The 21,649-nt window shown below is 43.8% G+C and overlaps 1 protein-coding gene across 7 annotated transcripts in view; it reads left to right on the top strand.

Moving 5' to 3' along the window:
• The first annotated feature begins 957 nt into the window (after window positions 1-957).
• Window positions 958-21,649, top strand: part of PPP3CB (protein phosphatase 3 catalytic subunit beta) — a 64,057-nt gene continuing 43,365 nt past the window's right edge. For 5 of the 7 annotated variants that reach the window (XM_018564470.1, XM_018564466.1, XM_018564469.1 and 2 more), the window contains exons 1-3: window positions 962-1,308; window positions 17,662-17,862; window positions 20,240-20,364. In XM_018564470.1, coding sequence (XP_018419972.1) covers window positions 1,260-1,308; window positions 17,662-17,862; window positions 20,240-20,364 — 375 coding nt within the window. In that variant the 5' untranslated portion in view covers window positions 962-1,259. Of the gene's footprint in view, window positions 1,309-17,661; window positions 17,863-20,239; window positions 20,365-21,649 lie in introns of all 7 variants that reach the window. The other 2 variants (XM_018564468.1, XM_018564464.1) reach the window with 2 other exon arrangements.

The following is a 21,649-nucleotide window of genomic DNA, read 5'->3' as shown; positions in this document are numbered from 1 at the left end:
TCAAGTGAGCTCTGGAGTGTGTCCGGTGGGCTGTGCGAGGTCTATGGTATGTGTGGGGTCTCAAGTGAGCTCTGGAGGGTGTCAGGTGGGTTCGGTGAGGTCTATGGTATGTGTGGGGTCTCAAATGGGCTCTGCAGCGTGTCAGGTGGGCTGTGCAAGGTATCTGGTATGCGCAAGGTCTCAGGTGGTCTCTGGTATGTGCAGGGTCTCAGGTGGCTCTGCAGGGTGTCGGGTGGGCTCTGCAGGGTCTCTGGTATGTGCATTTTCAAGTGGGCCCTGCAAAATCTCAAGTGGGCTGTGCAGGGTCTCAGGTGGGTTGTGCAGGGTGTCAAGTGCACTCCCCTGGGCTTTGGGTGGGCTCCGCAATACCTCTGGTGGGCTCTGCAGCAGTGAGCGGGAACATGTTCTGGAGCTAATTCCTTTTTTGGGGGGGCGTACAAAGCTTTGCTATGGGGGCTCTGTGATTTCTGGTTATGCCCCTGCGTGTTGTATATGTATAAATGGGCCCCATAGAAAATACTAGAATTTCCTTTGTCCTGCATTGTCACATGAAGGCCGAACTGCTTCGATTGGATCTGTCTGATTTCCATGCATTATTGTTTTTGCCAATGAAGGTGAAATAAAGTACTGTATAGGTTCCTAGCAGGAGTAATGCGTGTAAAAGCATTAACGTGCATGTTACGTGCTTTTTCCTGAGCTCCCATTTATGTCTATGGGGCTAAAAACGCACTATGTCACACCAAAAGAAGCGCCTGTTCCTCAGAAGTGTAACACACTGTAAGCAATGGGATTCCTTTTCTCGGACAGGTGTGAACGGAGGGTGATTGGTCACTACAGGTCAGTTCCCTCTATCACAGAAGACTAGTGATTGGCAGGAGCAGTAGCCCATGGCAACCACAGTGCAGTTCCCTACTGTCAGAGAGTGATGAGTTTTGCTCGGCAGGTCACAGCACTCCCCCTGAGGCCAGGCAGCCGGGTGCCCTCAGTGTGTCAGCAGACACGGCATCTCCCCGACTCCTCCCGTGTGAGGGGAGAGCCGGCGCGGTGCATGCTGGGTCGGGACATCCCCCTTCCCGCGCTGTGTGAGCCGCAGAGTCTGCGCTGACGCCGCCATGTTGCCAGCAGCCGCTACCGTCCGCCTCTAGCCGTGCCCCGCTCGTGTCCTCCCTTTCCCCTCCCTCCCCTGACAGTCCGGAGCCGCCAGGAGGAGGCCGCCGCCGAGTCACCGACTGCAGGGAGCGGCCACCCCAGCCCGAGCCATGTCCACCAAGGACGGTAAACAATCCACCACCGAGCGGGCGATTAAATGTGAGTGTGTATGTATGTGTCCGTTCGTCCCGTGCAGCCTGGCCCGGCCGCGCCGGGGGAAGCCCGTCCGTGTGACAGCTCTCGGTGACTCCCTCCTCCACCACCTCGGCTTGTAGGCAGCGAGAATAAAGATGGCGGCCCCGCAGCTGATGACTGGAACCGAACCCGGGGGGAAACGGATGAGCCGGCCTGGAAATCCCCGCCTCCCCCCGTGCTCTGCAAGGCCCGGCCGCACATGTAGACTTGCCGTGCTGTTGTCATAGCAACAACGGCGACTCCCCCTTGTTGTGTCGGTAATCGTATGTATTTGTGCCAGCCTAAGCTGGCCTGCTGATCGGATTCCTGGCAGATCCGTGCGCTGTGATTCCCGTGCTCGGGGGATTCCTGTGCGTGTTATCGGCGATCCTGCAGAGGGGGGAATTGGATAGTGACAGCTTGCAGGGAGTACAGCTGCCTTCCCCTCCTGGACGGATACATCACTGCATTGATTTACAAGCTGTCACTCTGACCGGGGAGGACAGGAACCCCCTGACCCATCTCATCTCTCCGATCACAGTGACTGCAGTTAGCGCAGGAGAAACTGTGTCATTCTCTCAGATTCTCCAGCTATTTTCTTCTTGTAGACCGGTATGAAGATCCCCCTGACCCGTCTCATCTCTGTGATTAAAGGCAGTATTGTCATGTTGTGTGGCTGTCACGTTTCACCTTGTTATGGATTTCCACGGTCTCACATGTGTTTTATACATCTATACCTAATTACCAGCATGTCTTTGAAGCCTTGGCTGAAATCCATGAAAGCACTGGCAGAGCATGCAAACTCCCTGCAGAGATAGTCTTGGTTGGGATTCAAACCGAGGACTCCAGTGCTTCAAGGAATGCTTGCTAATCGTGTACAAACTCCATGCAGGTTGATATTTGAACGGAGGACCCTACTTCTGCAAAGGAGTGCTAACCACCAATGCAGATAGTGTCCTAGTTGGCATTGGAACTATGTACTCCTGGGCTACAAGGCATGAGTGCTAACCACTAAGAAAACCAATGTAAACTCCATGTAGATAGTGTCCTAGTTAGGATCCAAACCAAGGACCCTAGTGCTGCAAGGCATGAGTGCTAACCACTAAGGGTACCCATACAAACTCCATGCAGATAGTGTCCTGGCTGGGATTAGAACCAATGTTTCCAATACTGCAAGGCAGGAGTATTTATCACTATGTAAACCCATGCAAGCTTAAAGGAGAACTATGGGGTGAGTGAATTACACTCATCCCCATAGTTGGAGCCGACGTGGCATTGAAACTGTCACACGTCGGCTCTATTGATTAGGAAGTGAGCGAAATCCTACAGCCGCTCGCTCACTTCCCGATCATCTCCCTGCAGAGAGCAGTGACTGTCCCGCAGGGATTCTCCCCTCTTTGTTTCTCTAGCGCTTATTTGGGGAAGGGGAGGGCACAGCTGCCTCTAGATAGGCAGAGCTAGCTGTCAAATCAGCCAGCGAGGTGGATCTCAACAGTATTGTCGGGATCCCTCCCAGCTGTGGTAATAGCCCGCTATATACTGAGTTTAGGGTCAGGGAGGGTGTTAACCCGAATGAGAACTATAGGAAAAAAGGTTACCCCATAGTTCTTTTAGTGCAGATAGTGTCCTGGATGGCATTCAAACCAAGCACCCCATTGCTAGAAGGCAAGAGTGCTAACCACTAAGGGTACCAATACAAACTCCATACAGATAGTGGCATTTGCACCAAGGATTGGCTGCACAGCAATTTCTGATTTACACACACAGAGGGTGAAATAATAAAGTGTGAAGTGAATCTGCGTCCATTAGAAATATCCATTCACATGCAGAGACGTTAGTTAGGTGCGTTAAAAGAAACTCCAGCTTGCTACATCTTTGATACACTTTCGTCCAAACATGTTATTGCATTAAATGGCAACGCATGTAAAACACAACACTCCTAACATGCACCGCACAGGTGTGAACCGGGCCCATCTCCTGCACATGATTTAGTATTTAGAGTACACACAGGATCTCTCTACCTCACTATACACTTCAGATCAGATCATGTAGATATACAAGTCGTTTTATAAAGTGTATCCAACTCCAAAGGTGTTTGGAATAGAGTGGTGAGGTGTTAGAACCCCTGTCAGATTTCTGTTGTGGCCTGTGTCCCTTTTGGGGAGATTCACCCTGTGTGTTTTTGTCTTGGTAATTATTGTCATTAGGACTGAAAATGACAGAAAATCCAGCATTTTGTGTGATCACCGGAATGGGAGCAGCAGATGAATCTTTGCATGGGGACACTAGTTCTGATGACAACTAAAAGGGGATTACTTCACTTTGGTGTGCTTTCCTTACTTCTGTTGTCCATAGGACAAAGTGAAGAGAAATCTCTCAAATGGGAAATGGATGGCAAAAAAACAAAATCCCTACTCCTATTTAAAAAGGAAAGGCAGTATTGGCTTTAGTTAATTTAGACTGCGTACAATATTGTATCTTGAGCTGTGCATTGTTATAGCAGCCCTGACATGGATATTTGTCTGTTTGTTGAAGCACTGGCCTTTGTCAGATGTTTTAGAGGTTGTGTCACAATATTTTCTCAGGGGATTCTTAACTGATATTTGTTTACTAATATCAAGTGCTGGTCACTGTTTCATGTTGGATATGTATCTTTTTGTTTGCCCCTCAGTAGTACACGGGTGTGGAAATTTAAAGGAGAACTATGAGGTTAGTGATTTACACTCTCATAGTTAGAACCGACGTGTGACATTGAAACTGTCACACGTTGGCTCTATTGATCAGGAAGTGAGCAAACGCATATCTCCGTTTGCTCACTTCCTGATCATCTCGCTGGAGAGAGCAGTGACTGTCAGTCACCGTTCCCCGCAGGCATTCCCCCCTCCCCGATCCTCCAGCGCTGAGTGGAGGAACGGACGAGGGAGGGGGCGGGCACAGCTGGCCCTGCCTCTAGATAGCCAGAGCCTGCTGTCAATCAGCCAGCTGGGTGGATCTCAACAGTTTTGTCAGGATCTGTCCCTGCTGAGGCGCTCTCAGTATATAGCGAGCTATATACTGAGTTTTGGGTCTTGGGAGGACGTTAGTATATGTCCTCCCGTGACCCTAAAGAGAACCGTGGGATAAAAAGGTTACCCCATATTTCTTTTATAAAGAAAAGCTACTTGTCCAAGGACTAAAGCGGGGGCCCAATCTACTTGTCCCTCATGAGAATCTACTTGTCCTGATATGAAAAAATAATTTTGATCAAAGCTGTATTTAACTGTGCTATGAAGCGCTTCTTCTCATTGGTCAGCATGCAATTTGTGAGCAAAATTAAAAATCCACAATGCAAGGCTGCACTGGATGGCAAGGCTGCACTTGATGGGGTCCATTTTTCCAAATTACTTGCACATTGAGCGTGTTAGAGAGCGCTGCTACTCGGCTTCAACAATATGGCACCCAGTGGAATAGTCGGTACTCGGCACACACAACTGCCCTATGCATGCTTTATATGCATGCAGGTGGCGGGTTGGTTTACATTTTTTCTTTAACTTTTTTATTATTTTTAATCACTACTTTTTTTTTATTTTATATTTATTTTTTACTTTCACTTTTCTTTTTTTCCCCACTTAACTTTATTTCTGTCACACGGGCTAACAAGCCCCTTTGTGATAGCATTTGGAGGTGACAGGTTCTGTTTCTGTAGCCTGTCTTCCAATACAGAAGGTCGAGCACAGCATTGTTCTGGATCTTCTGTGCAGCCCGGGTTGTGACAGCTGAGACAGGATGCAGCCTGAGTACAGCGCTTCTGTTTCACTGATCACACAGGCAAGAGTAGATTGGAGAACATACTTTTTTCCCGTCTGCTTTCCACTCTCCTTCCTGATGTCATTTGCCCTGGTTCCGGGTCTCCCAGGATGGAGAGTGGTTGAGCAGACCGGAGAACTGTAATTTTAGTGACGCCACTGCATAAGGCATTGTGTGTGCGCTGAGTGCTGCTGCCATTCCACTGTGTGCCATATTGTGCTAGCCGGGCAACAGTGCTCTCTAACATGCATAATGTGTGTTAAAGGGTAAGTTCCCTTTACCAAATAATTTGGGAAATTGGCATTGCCCACTCCAATCTCCCCCCTGCTATACTTGCCTTCAGGCAAACAGTCCTTCCCCTCTGCCAGTGCGGGTGTATTATCCGTACCCCGTACTGTCATCCTGCACAGCCCGGCACTATGGATTTTGAATTCCGCTCGCAAATTGCGAGCACTCATTGGTCTGTGCGGTCACCTGACCAATGAGAAGTGCTTCTTTGCAATGTTAAAAATGGTTTTGGTTAAAATTGTTTTTTTGTATCATGACAAGTAGATTGTCATGAGGGCAAGTAGTCTGGGCCCCCGCTTTAGTCCTTTACCAAGTAGTTTTTTGAAAACATTTCCACACCCCTGAGATGTACATAACAGTGAAAGATGTTCGTCGTACTCAAGTTTTGGAACGCAAAAACTTCTTCACTTAGTGACACTAAAATCAGGAGTTAAATCTTAAAAAAGCATTTAAGTCCCTTAACTATTAATACAAATGTATCTTATTCGTGTATCGTTTGGCTGAAGATCCTTAAATCATCTCTGAATTCCTGCTGACACTGTCCTTTATTCTGCAGTGTGGCTACTTCTGTTCCCCATGGTCCCTGTGTGTGTGTTGTAAAGTAGAACAGTGGAAAGGCATCATGGCACACTCACAAACCAGCATGTAAAACAACTTGTCTCACCACTAAGGACAATGACAGAGGTTTGGATACACGTCTTCTGCAGAAAGCCCATTTCGTGTGCACCTTACTGTACAACTGGTAACAAATTGTTGAGTGCGTTTGTTGTTTGTTTTGCTTTACCGATTTGGTGCAGTGACGCATGGGGTTTCTCAGCTGCCAATGGGATGTGCGGGATCCCTTGTGTGTTTCTGTACCTTTTTTAAGGAGGTTGGGCGTCCTCCTGACAGGCCTGCACCCAATTTGATATCTTCTGCCCCCATGTGCTCCGAGATGGAGACTCATAGTTTAGAGTTAGGACTGCACTATAAGAGGTGCCTTGGCGCGGCAGTGCGGCTTACACATCCTTTGCAGAAGACGTGTATCCAAACCTCTGTCATTGTCCTTAGTGGTGAGACAAGTTGTTTTACATGCTGGTTTGTGAGTGTGCCATGATGCCTTTCTACTGTTCTACTGTTCAAAGCCCATTTCGTGTGCACCTTACTGTATAGCTGGTGACGAATTGTTGAGGGCGTTTGTCGTTTGTTTTGCTGTGTTGTAAAGTAGCCACCGCTCCAAGCTCACTCCTGTGATAGACTACAATCTCACATTTAGTTTAGCTATTTGTATTGAGATTTCAGAGATGATTTTGAGGATCTACAGCTGAGTGATACACAAATAAGCTACATCTCTAATTAAGGTACTTCAAAGCATTTTCCAACATTTATCTCCTGAGTTTTCTGTCACTTTTAAGTTCCAAAGAAATACAAAAAAGTTTTAAATTACGACTCCTAGTTTGGAGTTCTACAAATGGTAATGCTATTTTTGCATTGCAGCTCCTTAAAATAGAATTTTGTTTTCTGTCTGGTGCAAGAAAGCAGCTGCAGGCCTTTAGTACATAGCATCACAGTGAATTGTGCACTCAGCATTACCTTCTAATTGTTCTGTTGATTGTAAATATTTTGGTAAAGGGTCATGTGGAAAAAAAGGTAGTAATTGTTTGTATGGTGGTGTTGGAACTTTTATAGTGTACACATTTGGTTAGCAAAGTCAGGATCTTTAACCCCTTCATGACTGAGGCCCTTTTTTCCATTTTTGCACCCATGTTATATTCCACATTTTAGGCCTGAAAATGACGTAAAACCCCCCAACATTATATATTTTCTGAATGCCAAGACCCTATAGAATAAAATGGTGGTAGTTGAAAATTTTTATGTTGCGCAATATTAGCGCAACTCCTTATTAAACCCCAAAATTTAGTGACAAATTTAATTAAATGCCCCAAAACACAACAAATTACCCATTTTTTTAATGAAATATAAAAGATGAGGTTACAACGAGTAAAACGATACCCAACATGCCCATTTTACAGATTGCGTGCGACCGTGATCTTCTTCGGGACGCAGAAGCGATCTGGCGACAGGTAAGTCGCCAGGATCGCTTCTGTTGTAAAGCCGACAGTCGGCTCTACAAGTTTAAACAGACTCCCGGCGGCAAAAGTCGCCGGGAGTCTGTTTAAACAGCCCCGATGCTGGCGACGTACACTGTACGTCGTCAGTCACGAAGGGGTTAATATTGATCATATTTAAGCAGAGCTTAATGCTGATGTGATTTTTAGTGAAAGGGGGTGAAGGTCAACTTTAAAGCTCATTTGTGCCCAGGGTTACCCCCTCCTTTAAACTTAACCCACCCCACTCTAGCTAATCCCCCAATTATATATAAAAAAAAACTAAACTAAATGCCCCAAATAATTTGCTAAATCTTAAGGCATGTCACATCTTGGCTTTTCTTCCTTCACTTAAGGGTGCCCCCGTTACTACTTGGTGCCATGGGCACTTCCCATTGGAAGCCACCAATAGGTTCCACACCAAGTCCTGAAGACTACAGTGGGCTGCATGATAATGTCACTACAAGGGGTGGCAACAGGACCTGTTGACTGCCAGTCCAGAGAGCAGCAGTGCATCACGTGCCTGCACTCACCTTTAGATGGACTTGAACTTTTCACAGTCCTGGGCTCCTTCCACGTGTCAGAGATTAGCTGTGGCTGGGGACCAGACCTAAATTAAAGAAATGCTACGGATTAGTTGGTCAAGCAGAAGCAGCTGCACAGTGGCTGCATATAGGTAGCCAGGCAGGGCCAGTGGCAGATTCGATAGGGGGGGAAACAATTAATATTACTGGGCCGGGGCGGGCGGCACCGCTCCCTCCCTCCCAGGACTGCCACTCCTGCAGGCACACCCGCACTGGCTTGCCTTCTTCACATAGTGAAGTATTTAACATCCTTCAACTGGAGATCAATGTTGCTTCAACCAAGCCATTCAAAGTTTGCTGAAAGATTTGTTAAAGCTTCCTATACACTTAGGGCATGTTCACAGGATTTTCGGGACCAGATCTGGCCTGGAAAATGTTGTGAACCTGCCTACATTTCCAGTACATTCCAGACCAGACAAAATGAGACATGCATTATTTTTCTGGTCTGGAACGGACTGTGCTGGTGTGAACAGAGTCTAGAAATAGCATAGGGATACATTAGGATGCATTTCGAATCTGGAAACAATCTGGCCTGGTCTGGGGATGATCTGGTGTGAATGGGGCCTTAGACCTTATGAACACAGCATCACCTTGCATAAGGGCAAAGTGGAATATTTGGGGCTCGTTCACACCAGCTGAATCGTAAAATGCAGCGTTTTACTCTGCTGGTATTTTGAGTGTAAAAGAGTCCACTCCATTCACGTCTCTGCCCCACTTTACATTGCAGGACGGTGACCTCCAGTGGCATTCATTGTACAGTGACATTGAAAATGTGGTATGTGCATATTTTACCACAGCTCACCGCACATCCCACCTGTTCTGCGGTGTGAACAGGGTACACAGCAGTGGCTGGCGGTAGTCCGGTGGAGAAAAATGCCAGCCATTGCTGCATGTTCGAATGGGCCCTTAGAGGTGTCTCACAGAAGTCTCACTCTTCCCCCTGACAATTGCTTCGTCAGTTTTTCTTTCCAGAAGGTCAAAATCATCTTTGTTCAGGCACTTTACAAAGTATCTACTTCTTGAACTGAGGTGACTTGGATGGCACAAGCATGTAAATCCTGGTGCCTGTTGAGTTCTTGACTGTACCCACAAATGTCTGACACAGATCAGCCCCTAACTTCCATAGCCCAATATCGCCACTCCTTCAGAGCAGCACCAGAGAGAATGGCGGGTGCCCACCGGCTGAGGCCATCTTGCTCCAGCTTCAGCAATCCAGTCGCACAGCGCAAACTTCACTGAGGCTAGGTTCACACTAGGGTGATCTGTGACCGTGCAGCAATAGTACACGAAATCACACACCACAGCCGATCGCGCTGGTGGTGCCATTATTTTCTAATAATTTCCCGCCACGATACCGCCCCTGCAAATGTGCACAATTGCGGTCGGAAAAACTGCGCCGTGCGAGTGTAAAAAGAAAAAAGGTACATGTACCCTTTTTCGGCGATTGCCGCACGAATATAACCCCATTGAAATCAATGGGGCTGTGTGCAATCATACGCGGTCCCGGGATCGCCGATATGAGAACCTAGCCTAGAAAGTTGATTGTAGCACACATCGTCCTGCTTACTCTGACTTGTTTCACCCAATAATGGGCTTAGTCATAGAGATATTGACTTTTACTGGACTTTTTTTTTTTGAGTACTACAGATCAGCCCCTGTTGCAACCTTTCACCTTGTAACTTGCTGCACAGTTACAATATTGCAGTTTGATCACTGGAGAAGAGTAGACTCAGGAAATTCAGCTTAGGCAGGGCCACTTGACTGGAGCTCAAGGTCTGATTTTTTTAATTTTTGCCACTGGAAAACCTATAATCAGACAGCAACAGAATGATTATACAGTTAGTCCATGTACCTAATACTAAGCTTGTGTGCCACCCAGTTTAATCCAATGGTTCTGTATTGTACAGTAACAAAAACAAAACAAATGTAAAGCAAAGAAGCTTAAAAGAGAACTATGGGGTAACCTTTTTATCCCATAGTTCTCTTTAGGGTCACGGGAGGACATATACTAACATCCTTCTTTGACCCAAAGCTCAGTATATAGCGGGCTACAAATTGTACATTAAACTTGTAGATGAAAATCTTTTATTTTTTATTTTTTTTTATCATGTTTTTTTTTTCTAACGTTTGGTGCTTTTTATGACCTGCAGACTTACCTGGGCACATTAGCAGTCTGTTTGAACTGCAAGTTAATGTTTTGTTTAACTTGAATCTGTAGTGGAAGTATGGTGAAAATTAAAATCGATTCTTTAAAGAAGAGTTTTGGGGAAACAAGATTGCTGTGATTTTGTAATGGATCCCAGTAAAGGTAGAATATTTTAACATTATGGTTGTGGATACTAGAGGTGACAGGTGGAAAACAAAACCTTTGAAGTACAGCAGCCTGATAAGAAAATAGTATTTACTTTTCTGATTCTTTAATAACAGAGCGCACGTCTAGTTACACCAGATTGGGCAATGAAACTGAGGTAGCTTGAAAGTTAACCATGCTGCTGAGCAGATGTCTATTTTATTTCATTCACATATGTGCTAGTACATGTCATGAATATTTGGCAAAATAATAGTAACTATTTTGAAAGGCGGGTCTTGCAGGAATGGTATAGTTCTAATGTAGCGATAAAGGTTTACAAAATAAATGTGATTACTATGGTATACCAGGCATTGTTAATTGGTTCCTGATTGTTGGGTACTGGGGGTATCTGCCTGATCTGACAGCAGCTGAACACCATGTTGGCTGCTAGCTGTCAAAGGGAGGATATGAACAGCGCATTCCCCATGGCACGCTGTAGCATTCCCACCAGCTGCTACATAGTGAGCCGCAGAGAGCCTCAGAGCACAGTAGAGGACACTGTGACTGATACACAGCCAGAAATGTTGGATAGCAATGTTGCCAATATCTTTTGAAAACATAGGCCCAACTTGATGCTAGACGAGTAAATATACATGTTCCCTGTTGGGGCCTCAAAGTACTAAAGCCTTTGTATCAGCATAACAACTAAGAAGTTAGCATTTTCAGAGGTAAAAGTTGGCAATGGCAACCGAGTGGCAAAAAAATATTTAGACTGATCAGCTGGGCAAATTTTTAGGGCCGGTGCACACCCAGGCGACACCCCACCGCACGGCAATCGTACCTTTTTTCTTCTTTGATGCACGGCTATTTTAGCCTTGATCGTCTTCGCAAGCACGGGAGGAATCGCGGGCAAGAAACCGCGCGTTGCGCCCGGCGTGCCGGGTGCCATTGGAAGATAATGGTGCACACCTGGGTGACTCCTGACCGTGCACGATTGCCGCGCAGTGGGGTGTCGCCTAGGTGTGCAGCGGCCCTAAGCCCTCGGTAAGAAGCATTGTGTGCTGCATGTATCTGAGGTGTATATGATCCAAGTGCTTAACAAACTATTTTTTGTAACGGACAAAAAGTTCAGACCTATTTTTCTTTAGTCTTAACACAATTTACAATGGCAGCCTACATATTTTGCTCAGTATAGGTTTCCTTTAGGTGCTAAGCTACATGGGCTATTTTAGGCTCTGCACAAGTAGCATACAGTAGCATCTTGAAGCGATTACTTGCACATGATTGTAGCAATGTGCAGTCTGTCAAAATTGATTGCTAGTTGTGCTCGATTTGTTTCATTTGTTTAGCAAACAATTGCTACACCTAGAGATTTAATTGCTAGCAGGATCTAGCTAAAATATTCTGTGCATCTCAAGCCTATTCATGTGACTGCCAGCTAATCTTTTAGTAGTAAGGCTTATGTCAGACGGTTCACTCTGCCGCTAGCAACACATTGGCAGAGCCTTCCGATCACGTCTGTGGAATTGATTCCATGTTGGCCCTGAGCACTGCCAAATCTTGCTCGATAGTGGAGGGAGCGACCTCTTTGGCACAGCTAGCGAGGGAGCAAATTTATATTCAGGAAATCCAGATTGCCTGAATAATAGCCAAACTAAGAGATTAAAATGGTCCATGCAGTTTAGCCCTTTAGCTGACCTTGCTGTCACCCACACACCTAAACCAACACTTAAAGTAGGGGTGGACAAATGAATATGAAATTGAGATGCCAGTCTGTCCAATCCAGGATCAGCAGGATTCTGTTTAGGATTAGGCTCTATTGACAACTAGAGAACCTCAAACATTAGTGGCAGTTGTAATTTCTAAGGAGCATTGGCTACCTGGCTCCTGGGATTTGTCCAGTCCTGATTTTAAAGTATTTTAAATCTGCTCATTTCATTAAAATACCTGGTGATCCTTTCATGAAGGCCCTTGTTCACGTACTGAATCCCAGTTGTGCTACTCCATGGTCTCCATCTCATACTCCTATGTGCTGAAACGGTCTCCCTTGAAAGTCGGTCTAAGTATGGTCCACTGTTGTCGCCATAAGGAAACCTGCATGAGAAATGCCGTGCAGCCATTGCATGTAGACAGGAAGTGGCTTCAAAAAGTCACAGACGAGCAGATTTTTCAAGCCCTGTATATAGTGCTGGATCAGAGACCGGCACCAGCGCTGGAGGGACTCTTAAACTGTTGGGAAGAAGATGATGATTGTATCAAGAGGCATTATGTAAGGTATGACCTTACACCAGCATGGAGGTGGGGGGAGGAAAACATTTTTTACTTTAATCTTATTGGGTCTTGGAGCAAATAACATTGGAGTTGTACAGAAACCAGAAAGATTGTGAATGGGTGATGATGGTGGCTGTAAGTATAGCTCTAGCCATTGGAATTATGGGTGTCTCTTAGTCCATGGATTACAGAATGTGGCGATTCTAATAGATTTTTATATGATCTATGATATGATGTGCAATGCATCTCTAAGCCTGGCTTTTTCTAGTTCTGTTTGGCTCTTTTTAGCATTTTTTATAGCGATGTCGCACAGTAATCGATAAAGTGCTCACTGTCTACAGAGTTCTGTTTATGGAATTAGGAAGTGTCCTGTTCACTCTTTGCTTGAATACTATGTCCATTTGTTATCCTTGTTGTACGCCTTTTGGGTATATTTGGTTTCCCCATGTGATTGTTTCATAATATGTTGCTTGCTGACTATTGAGGATAGCTTTTAAGACCTGCAACTGTTGCTGTCAGCGCAGTACAGGAAGTAAAAAAAATACAAATCAAGTGCAAAGAAACACGCATTTTGTCAGAAATGTTTGTAGTGGCAATTGAGCTTGGGCTACATTTGCAAAGTATGAGCAATCATATTACAGCACAAACTTATACATTAAAAGAGAAACTTCTGCTCCAGATTTCCTTGATAGGCTGGTACTCCAGACTCTGACCTTATGAAAAAATACATAGTAAATTGCAAATCGGTAACTTGTGTTAATTGGGAACTGTGGGGACTAGCTGCAGGGTGATAATGAGCCTGCGCAGGGGTTGAACTACTCATTAGCACTTATAACCAAAGAAAAAAATTGTGAACCATTTCTGCAGCCAATATTAGGATGGTTACCTTTTCCCTCATACTAGAGGTTGTAGTCGATTTTTTTTGCATGTGCCAAAGTCTGTCACTTTCCATGTTAGGTTAAAAAATATGGCTGCCTCGGGAAACAGTCACTCAGGAAGGTTAGAAAGTCTGCCTTCACTGCTATTGTTGGCAACATAAATAAGCTATGCCCCCTTCATTCACAACAAAATTCTGCCTGCTAAAATGCTTTTGTTTATGGTAGGGGCTGCAACCAACTAATCGATTATGAGAATAGCGGTCAACCATTCTCATTATTATCGATTAGTTAGTTGGATCCCTAGCTCTCTCCTCCACACTGGAAGCAGGGCACAGCAAGCAGTGGGCGGGTGCAATAAGCAATTTGAAATGGCCAATATCAGGCTGGATCTTGCACCAGCCCACTACCTGCTGTATTTACATTCAGCTGCCGACTGTAGAATCTTGCCACTGGCAGCTGACATTTTCTGGCTGAAGCTATTCAAGCACGATGTGCTTACAATACAGTTATTTAAAAAAAAAAAAATTATATATATATATATATATAAAAGGTGGGGAAAAAAGTCATTTTTGGTTTCCGCCTGACAAATTTTGCTGCGGGAGGCGTGTTGCAGTGTCATTAATTTCAATGTGCCTCCCACCCACAGTGTGATCGCCCACACTGGAACGCACGGTACTGCAATGCCGTGTATTCCAGTGCAGTGCGATTGCAAAAAATTGTGCTTGCAGTTTTATTCTGAAGTAAACTTTGTAACACTGCATTTGTGTATTTTTTTTATTTTAAATTGAGCATGGTATTTTATTTTTTATCCAATTAATCGAAAAAATAATCACCCAAATCATTAGTTGCAGCCCTAGGCAGAACCAATACATTTTATATAGTACAAAATAACCCCCCGAAAAAGGCAACATAAGCCAATGGATGTTCATTCACTATTCAAAATCGTCAGAATACCACCGTTGACTCACATTTTTGACTCAGATTCTGGTGTGAATGCACCCTTAAGGTAATTTCAAATGCAAGCAGTGCAAGTGCCTGAATTTGATCTGTTATTGGCCTCCTGCAGTCTCTGTATAGCAAAAGAAAAAAAGTGCTGCGGAGATGCATATATTATTTTGGTATCATGAGGAATGACAGAATGATTGAATAATCAATGCGCCCTTAGCTAAAATGTAAATATTGCTTTGGTTCTAAGTTTTATACAGGGTGGGGGGAGCTAAAGATATATTAGCACTGTTGTACACTATCCTACAACATCAAATCCTGAGATTTCTCTATCCTATCCTACAACATCAAATCCTGAGATTTCTCTATCCTATCCTACAACATCAAATCCTGAGATTTCTCTATCCTATCCTACAACATCAAATCCTGAGGTTTCTCTATCCAAGTGTATAGCCAGATTTCATAAAGTATTTGGATTGTAAGTTATGGCAAACTAAGCGCCATCGAAAACAAAATTCATTATTATACCTGGACGCAGGTCTGGGTGTGTATTATGCACATTTCAGTTGCAAGCCATGGAAAAGATGAGATGTTATGATGCCTGCAGAATCATTCAATAGGGTGTTTATGTTTCTGAGAACATGTCCTTTATTTTTATTTAAACTTGTTAAACAAATCAAAAGAGACCAAGCTATGCTTTGGTTGAAAGCTTTTATTCCGATTCACTATTGTGAGTATGTTTTTACCCTGTCCTTGCAGCTTTTCTTATTAAAAACAATCTACACTAGGGTGGGCGCCCTTCTCTTTTGTTCTTTTTCCCATATTATTTAAACTTGGTCACCTAATACAGTTGAATATTTACAAATGAAAAAAACACTTGTACAAAAGTTTATGTATGAATTCTGTTTTCAAAGCTTCCAAATAGTTATGTATAACTCAAGCTGTTTAACTCCATAATCCCCTAATGAAGAAAAAAATGTTTTTTAATTATTATATAGTGTGCACAAGCTACATAGTACTTGCATGCACAGTAACAGTTTTGCTATGTGCAGGTAAAGCTATAGCAGAAAACACTACTTGCCCACCAGTGATGGCAGAGTGGACCACTTAGTGGGAATGTCAGTTGTGGTGGAACCACAGTTTGACAGACACTACGGTAGTATTGAGAAAGTTGCTTTCAGTTTAAAGAAGAGTATTTGCTCTTTTAAGGGATTTAATTTAGCTTTCTGTCCTGGCGAAAACACAGCAAGTGAAAAACATATACTTAACAGTAAGATTAAAACTTTACAAAGGCTCTTTCGTCTTTCCCCACCTCACTACAAATTATGTTTTTTGGGTAGTTCTTTTATGGTAACCATGTGGAGGGGAAACCTTCCCAACGACCACAGAAGCATCAGCCTGACTGAGATTCTTCTCTTTCCCCGATCTGGGAAAGAAAACAAGGCTGGAATTTTTCTTTAAGTGAGAACTATGAGGTGAGTGCTTTTCACTCGTCTCATAGTTGTAGACGACCTATGACAATGAGACTGTCACAGGTCAGCTCAGTAGATCGAGACGTGAGCGAACACATACCGGCGTTCGCTCACCTCTCGATCCTGTCACAGCTCTCTGCCGTGACAGGGGAGGTGCTGGATTCCCCCCTCCCCGCTCCGATCCGCCAGCGCTGACTGGCGGATCGGACGGGGGAGGGAGTGGGTACAGCTGGCTCTGCCTCTAGATAGGCAGAGGCAGCTGGGCGGATCCAGACATAATTGTCGGGATCCGCTTCAGCTGCGGCGTCGCAGTAGCTTGCGGTATACTGAGCTTAGAGTGACGGGAAGACGCTATGGGGAAAAGCCTTAACCCTCCTTTAATAGTGCAACAGAAGGCACCACATGGTACTATCATATGTCCCTGCTCCTCTTTTTGTTCACTCTGTATTAATGCAATGGCAAACATCTGCAAACTAACCCACCGAAATAATGTTTGTTTGTTTTTTTGATAGTTATGTGCAATATACAGGCACATTGTGCTGTCTCCATGGACTGGCAGGTTTACTTTTAAAGTGTCAGATAGGACCTGTGTATTTGTTTACTAAACTGTAAGGACAGGACCGGCAGGCACCGGATACCTGGCACCCTGTGAATAACAGATTTGTAACTTGGATTAGTTTTTATTTTTAATGCATATGCATTCACAAAGTGTTCAGACTAGGGATGCACCGATATATCTGCCGAAAATTGCACTTTTGGTTAAATTCCGAAAGTGCAATTTTCCTGCCGATCGGTGCATCCCTGCTTTCTTTCCTCCCCGCTCTGTGTCCCAGCGGGGAGGAGAGAAAGTGTGACAGCGGGCCGAGTGCTGTGGGAGGTGAGCGCTGTGATCGGCCGGCGTCTCTCCTCCCACACCGCTCAGCCTCCTATCAAAGTCCGGCAGAGCGGTGTGTGGTCAGAGACAGCCCGCGCTGTCAAAGGAGGCTGGGCTCTCCTCCCTGCACCGCTCGTTCAGCCTCCTGTGACAGCTGTCAGGAAGGAGAGCAAGTGCATCATTGATCGCTGATTGTTTGTAGATATTTGAGGACACGGTATGTTTACTATATCCTCAATTATGAATGAATAGGAGGGATCTACATCACCTCCTGTTCATTCATAGTTTTACTTATAGTAAACATACTATGCTCTCAAGTTATGAATGAACAGGAACACTCAGTATAGAGGATTCCTGTTCATTGATAACTGGGGATACAGAAACAGGAGGATAGGAGGAGGACTTTGTGTCCTAAATCTCTTTTCCTATTTTAAAAGGGAAATATCCGGGTTTTAGACCCCCTAATATTTCCCCGAAGCCCCTAAAAGTTAAAAAATAAAAATATTTAATAAAAAATGAATTAATAAATAAATATAAAAAATTAAAGTTTATAAAAAAGAAATAAAAATTAAATATGTAAAAAAATTAAAATAAAAACATTTTCGGTTTCGGCCTGACAAATTTTTTGTTGCTGAGATGTTTTATGCACCTTGATTGGAGTCCACCTGTTGTAAATTCAATTGATTGGACATGATTTGGAAAGGCACACACCTCCTCTATAGAAGGCCTCACAGCTGACCATGCATCACATCTGTATTCAATGTCTCAAATGTAATGTTTTGTGTGTTATGTTTTTATAGTTGTCCTTCCAGTTTTTCTAAGTCATGAAAAACACTCACTGATTACATTTTATTTATTTGTAGCTGTCCCTTTTCCCCCAACAAATCGATTAACATCAGAAGAAGTATTTGACACTGATGGCAAGCCTAGAGTGGATGTTTTGAAGAACCACTTAATAAAAGAAGGTCGGGTAGATGAAGAAATTGCACTTAGGATCATCAATGAGGGTGCTGCTATTTTACGACGAGAGAAGACTATGATAGAAGTTGAAGCACCCATTACAGGTAGGAGATTAGGTTTAGAGTTTATGGTTTGCTCAGGAAAGTAGAGATGTCCAGCTTGAAAACATGTATAAGGTCCCCTGCTATATTCTTGTTCAGCAGTGCACATGGACAACTGGTTGACTTGGAGATCTGTGAAGGGCCCGAGCAAGAAGCGTGTAGTAACTTACACGTGATCAAGTTGCTTGATGTCTCTTATCTTCATGTCGTTTGTGTGAGCTGTCTGGAGTGACAGTGTCTGGGACACCTGTTAGATATTGACAGTGTCCAGTTGGTCCTGTGGTGTAACTGGATGTTTTGGACCATAGTCCGCCATGCACTGCTTTTCTCGCCTCAGCCTTCTATTTAAGAGCAAATTGCTGGTGCATATATGTAAAGTGAACATGTAATCAAGTTTAACATAAAGCAATGTTAAGAAATATTTGTGTTGACAAAGCTGTGGAACGTTTTCCTTTTCTGGAGAAAATATTGCTCTAGGTTCTGTTCAGTACTGCTCATATAACCAAAACCTTAGGCATTTGATCACTCTTTATCCTTTGCAGCAAAAGATTTAACATTGTTAACTTTTTTGGCCAGTTGAACAATTGTATTTCTCTGTTCTTAGTAAATGCTGCGGAGGTAGATCACCTAAGGATTTCTTATGTGTCTCAGCTGCCTGTGATCCTTTAGATGACCGGCTCCAGCCATTAGGGGTCTTGCTGTCCCTGTTTAGTGTTGAATTTGATGTGGGTACAACAGGAGTCGTCTGAATACTTCAAGGTGGGATAAATTGGTAAAAGTTAATTTGGGGTATAGGTCTGATTTTAAAGGATGTGCACAAAGTCTGTTTGGGTCTCACATAATGTGTAGTAGTTTTTGCACTTGCTGGCCTGTGTGTGGGTGTCCAGTAGTGCGTTTACTTGGTTTAGCTCCTGATAATGTCATCTGCACATACCCTCTTATCCACATTTAGAAGCTGGGCAGGCTGTCTTATATGGCTAGGACACAGCCGATATCAGTCATGGTGAGTGGCCAGTCCTCTTTTGTTCAAGGGGTTGCTTGTATTGACTGCTGTTATTTCCAGCCCAATGCAAAAATGGCCTTTCCCTCTTCCAGTTAGAAACTATGATGGACAAGGGTGACCTCATCAGCGGCTGCAACAACTACTAAAAATATAGACCGGTCTGGTAAAAGAAATACATTGTGACCTATATATTTTTACAGGAATTTTAATTATGTTAGACCGTGACAGTTACACAAAAGGGTACTTTTTAAATCTCTGATTCCCCAGCAATTAGCTATGCATGATTGACACTGTCCAGAGCTTGGACACTGAGGATAATCCTAAGGGAGTTTTGTAGCTATATGTGTAAGCATTGATATTGGAAATGCACGGTCTACATTTCTTCTATAAAAAGTAGCAATGATTTGCCTTTAATTTTACCAACGAATATTTGTCAAAGTTGAAAACTCCCATAAGGGAGTGTAGCTCAAGTTTGTTGTAACCATTTTTAAATGCCTCCATGAAGAGCGGTATTGTCTGCGTCATAAGTGATTCCTAGGTTTGTTTGTTTTTCAAGGCTACAAAGTGCTTTGGCACAGTGTAGAAGTCCTTTTCACTTTGACTCTAGTTTTTATGACACAAGTTTGTAAGTAAAATTGCTTTTGTGAGCTGTGAATTTGTGTATACAGGATGTGTAAATGTTGGTCCATATAGACGCCATTGAGGATAAATGGCAAATGATATCTAGTGTTTGCTTGGTGGGCTGCTGGATTTGCTGCCTATGAAAACATCATGCTCAGTATCGGTAAATGACCCTGAAGCTGGACTCGCCTCCAGCCTTGCAAGTTTGGGCTTGCAAAGACACCGAGGATCCCATGGCCTCTGCACTACTTGCAGGTGTTTTCTTCCCGCTAATGTGGTTGGGGATCTGGGTTAGTTGGGAGAGGGCTGTGCTGTTCTGAATGCTCTGGTACAAATTTACATGCTCTTAAGGCGCCTTCATAAGTTGTAGAAGGGCTGAAATAATTTCCTGGAAAAACTGCTACACCACGATCCTTTTTGCGCCAGTCATTTGACCAAAAGCCGAAATATGTATTTGTGATCTCTGCTGAAGGGGATGATCAGAGCTCTGATTAACTGATCCCGTCAGCAGAGGTCCTACGACTAAATATTTCAGTTTTTGGAAACATGGAGCTGCACTTTTATTTTCTTTTACTTTTTATTCTTCCATCTCAGCAAGACTGCAAACATAGCTTTAAGTTTACACCATAGGTCTGCTTTAAGGAGTTAAGGAGAATTGCAGCACAATTTTTTTTTTTTTTTTACTTTGCTCATTTTTTCTGCCTGGGTTGCATCTTAATGGTTAAACTCTTTTTATCTTTCTGTTTTCTCCCATAGTTTGTGGTGATATTCATGGCCAGTTCTTTGACCTGATGAAGTTATTTGAAGTGGGAGGATCGCCAGCTAACACAAGATACCTCTTTTTGGGGGACTATGTAGACAGAGGTTATTTTAGCATAGAGGTAAATTGTCATTGCGTGTAATAACCATGTTTAAATTCTGCAATATTTTAGATTTTTGTTTGCTACTTCTTTCTTATCTGAAAAGTCATTACAGTGGCCTCTTAACATCCTATCATCTAATATTTATAGGCTTAACATCTCTTTATAAGTAGGTCTACCCTAAGGGATTTGAATGAACTAAATTGCAAAACGAGAATATATCCTCCTTTGCAATGTTCATATTGCCATCACCAGCCTGTTGGTCTCAGAACCTGTTGGCAGATCCTCTGTGTAAGCTCAGCGTGTGCAGCGTGGCAAATGATTTCCCAACCTTTACAGGCAGATCACGTTGGGAGCACTATGTAGGTCCATGTGTAGTATCACGTGGGGAGTATTTTTACCATCGCCTCAGAAGTACTCAATAGACATAAAAACTGGACACTGAGCAATCATCTGATAACCCAATAACACCACTAACTGCAGTTTTTTTTTATGAAACTGCCCATAGGTTATATTATACTGTTATGTGAGACAAATTGTAACACTATGTGGAAAAATACTAATTAGAGCTGGCCAAAATCAATGTGTCAAGATATAAAGTAAAGGACCAACAACCCATAGGTTCCCCACACACAGAGATGGAAAAACTGGGCCTGCCTCCTGTTTTTGTAAATGTATTGAACCCTTCTGTCTAGTGTAACTGTTAGGCATATATTCACATATTAGACTATTTGTTGCTATGAGGCTACTTTTTAGCATGTCTTAGCAGCTATGAGCCACAACTAGAAGTTCAGCTCCCACGGTGTAATGCTTTCTCTGGTCGATTTCCGTTTGTGCTGTGCTATCCACAACTAAGGCCTCAGACACACTACGCAGCCAAATGTTGATTCCAGGTGCGTTTGTCGCTATCCTTTAAATGCCCCTCATTTTAATGCTTCTGTATGACTGAATGCATACACAGATCTACAGCAGCGTCTAGGTGCATTCAGTCCAGAAGCGATTACAAAAAATAGAATTTTCTGTGTTCTAGGTCAGTATAGATTTGGAAATTTGCAGCTGGCTGCGCATATTAACGTAAATGCATGTAGATGACAGGGGTGTGGAATTTGTATCGCCCGACGTCCGGGACATGTAGTTCCGGGCACCGGGCAAGTAGTTTTTTCACTGTTTTAGCCCTGCTACGGACAAGTAGCAGGGTTGGTTTGACTTGTTTTAAACGAGCGGCGCTGCGATCGGGGGGCTTGGAGTGCCGAGAGCGGCGCTGCGAGTAAGGGGCGTGGAGAGCGGTGGGCGTGGCCCGGAGTGT

This window comes from Nanorana parkeri, unplaced genomic scaffold (assembly GCF_000935625.1).
Source record: "Nanorana parkeri isolate BGI_ZX_2015 unplaced genomic scaffold, ASM93562v1 scaffold753, whole genome shotgun sequence".
NCBI classification, from domain to species: Eukaryota; Metazoa; Chordata; class Amphibia; order Anura; family Dicroglossidae; genus Nanorana; species Nanorana parkeri.
Note: the sequence above shows the minus strand (reverse complement) of the source record. Positions and strands in the feature narration are given on the sequence as shown.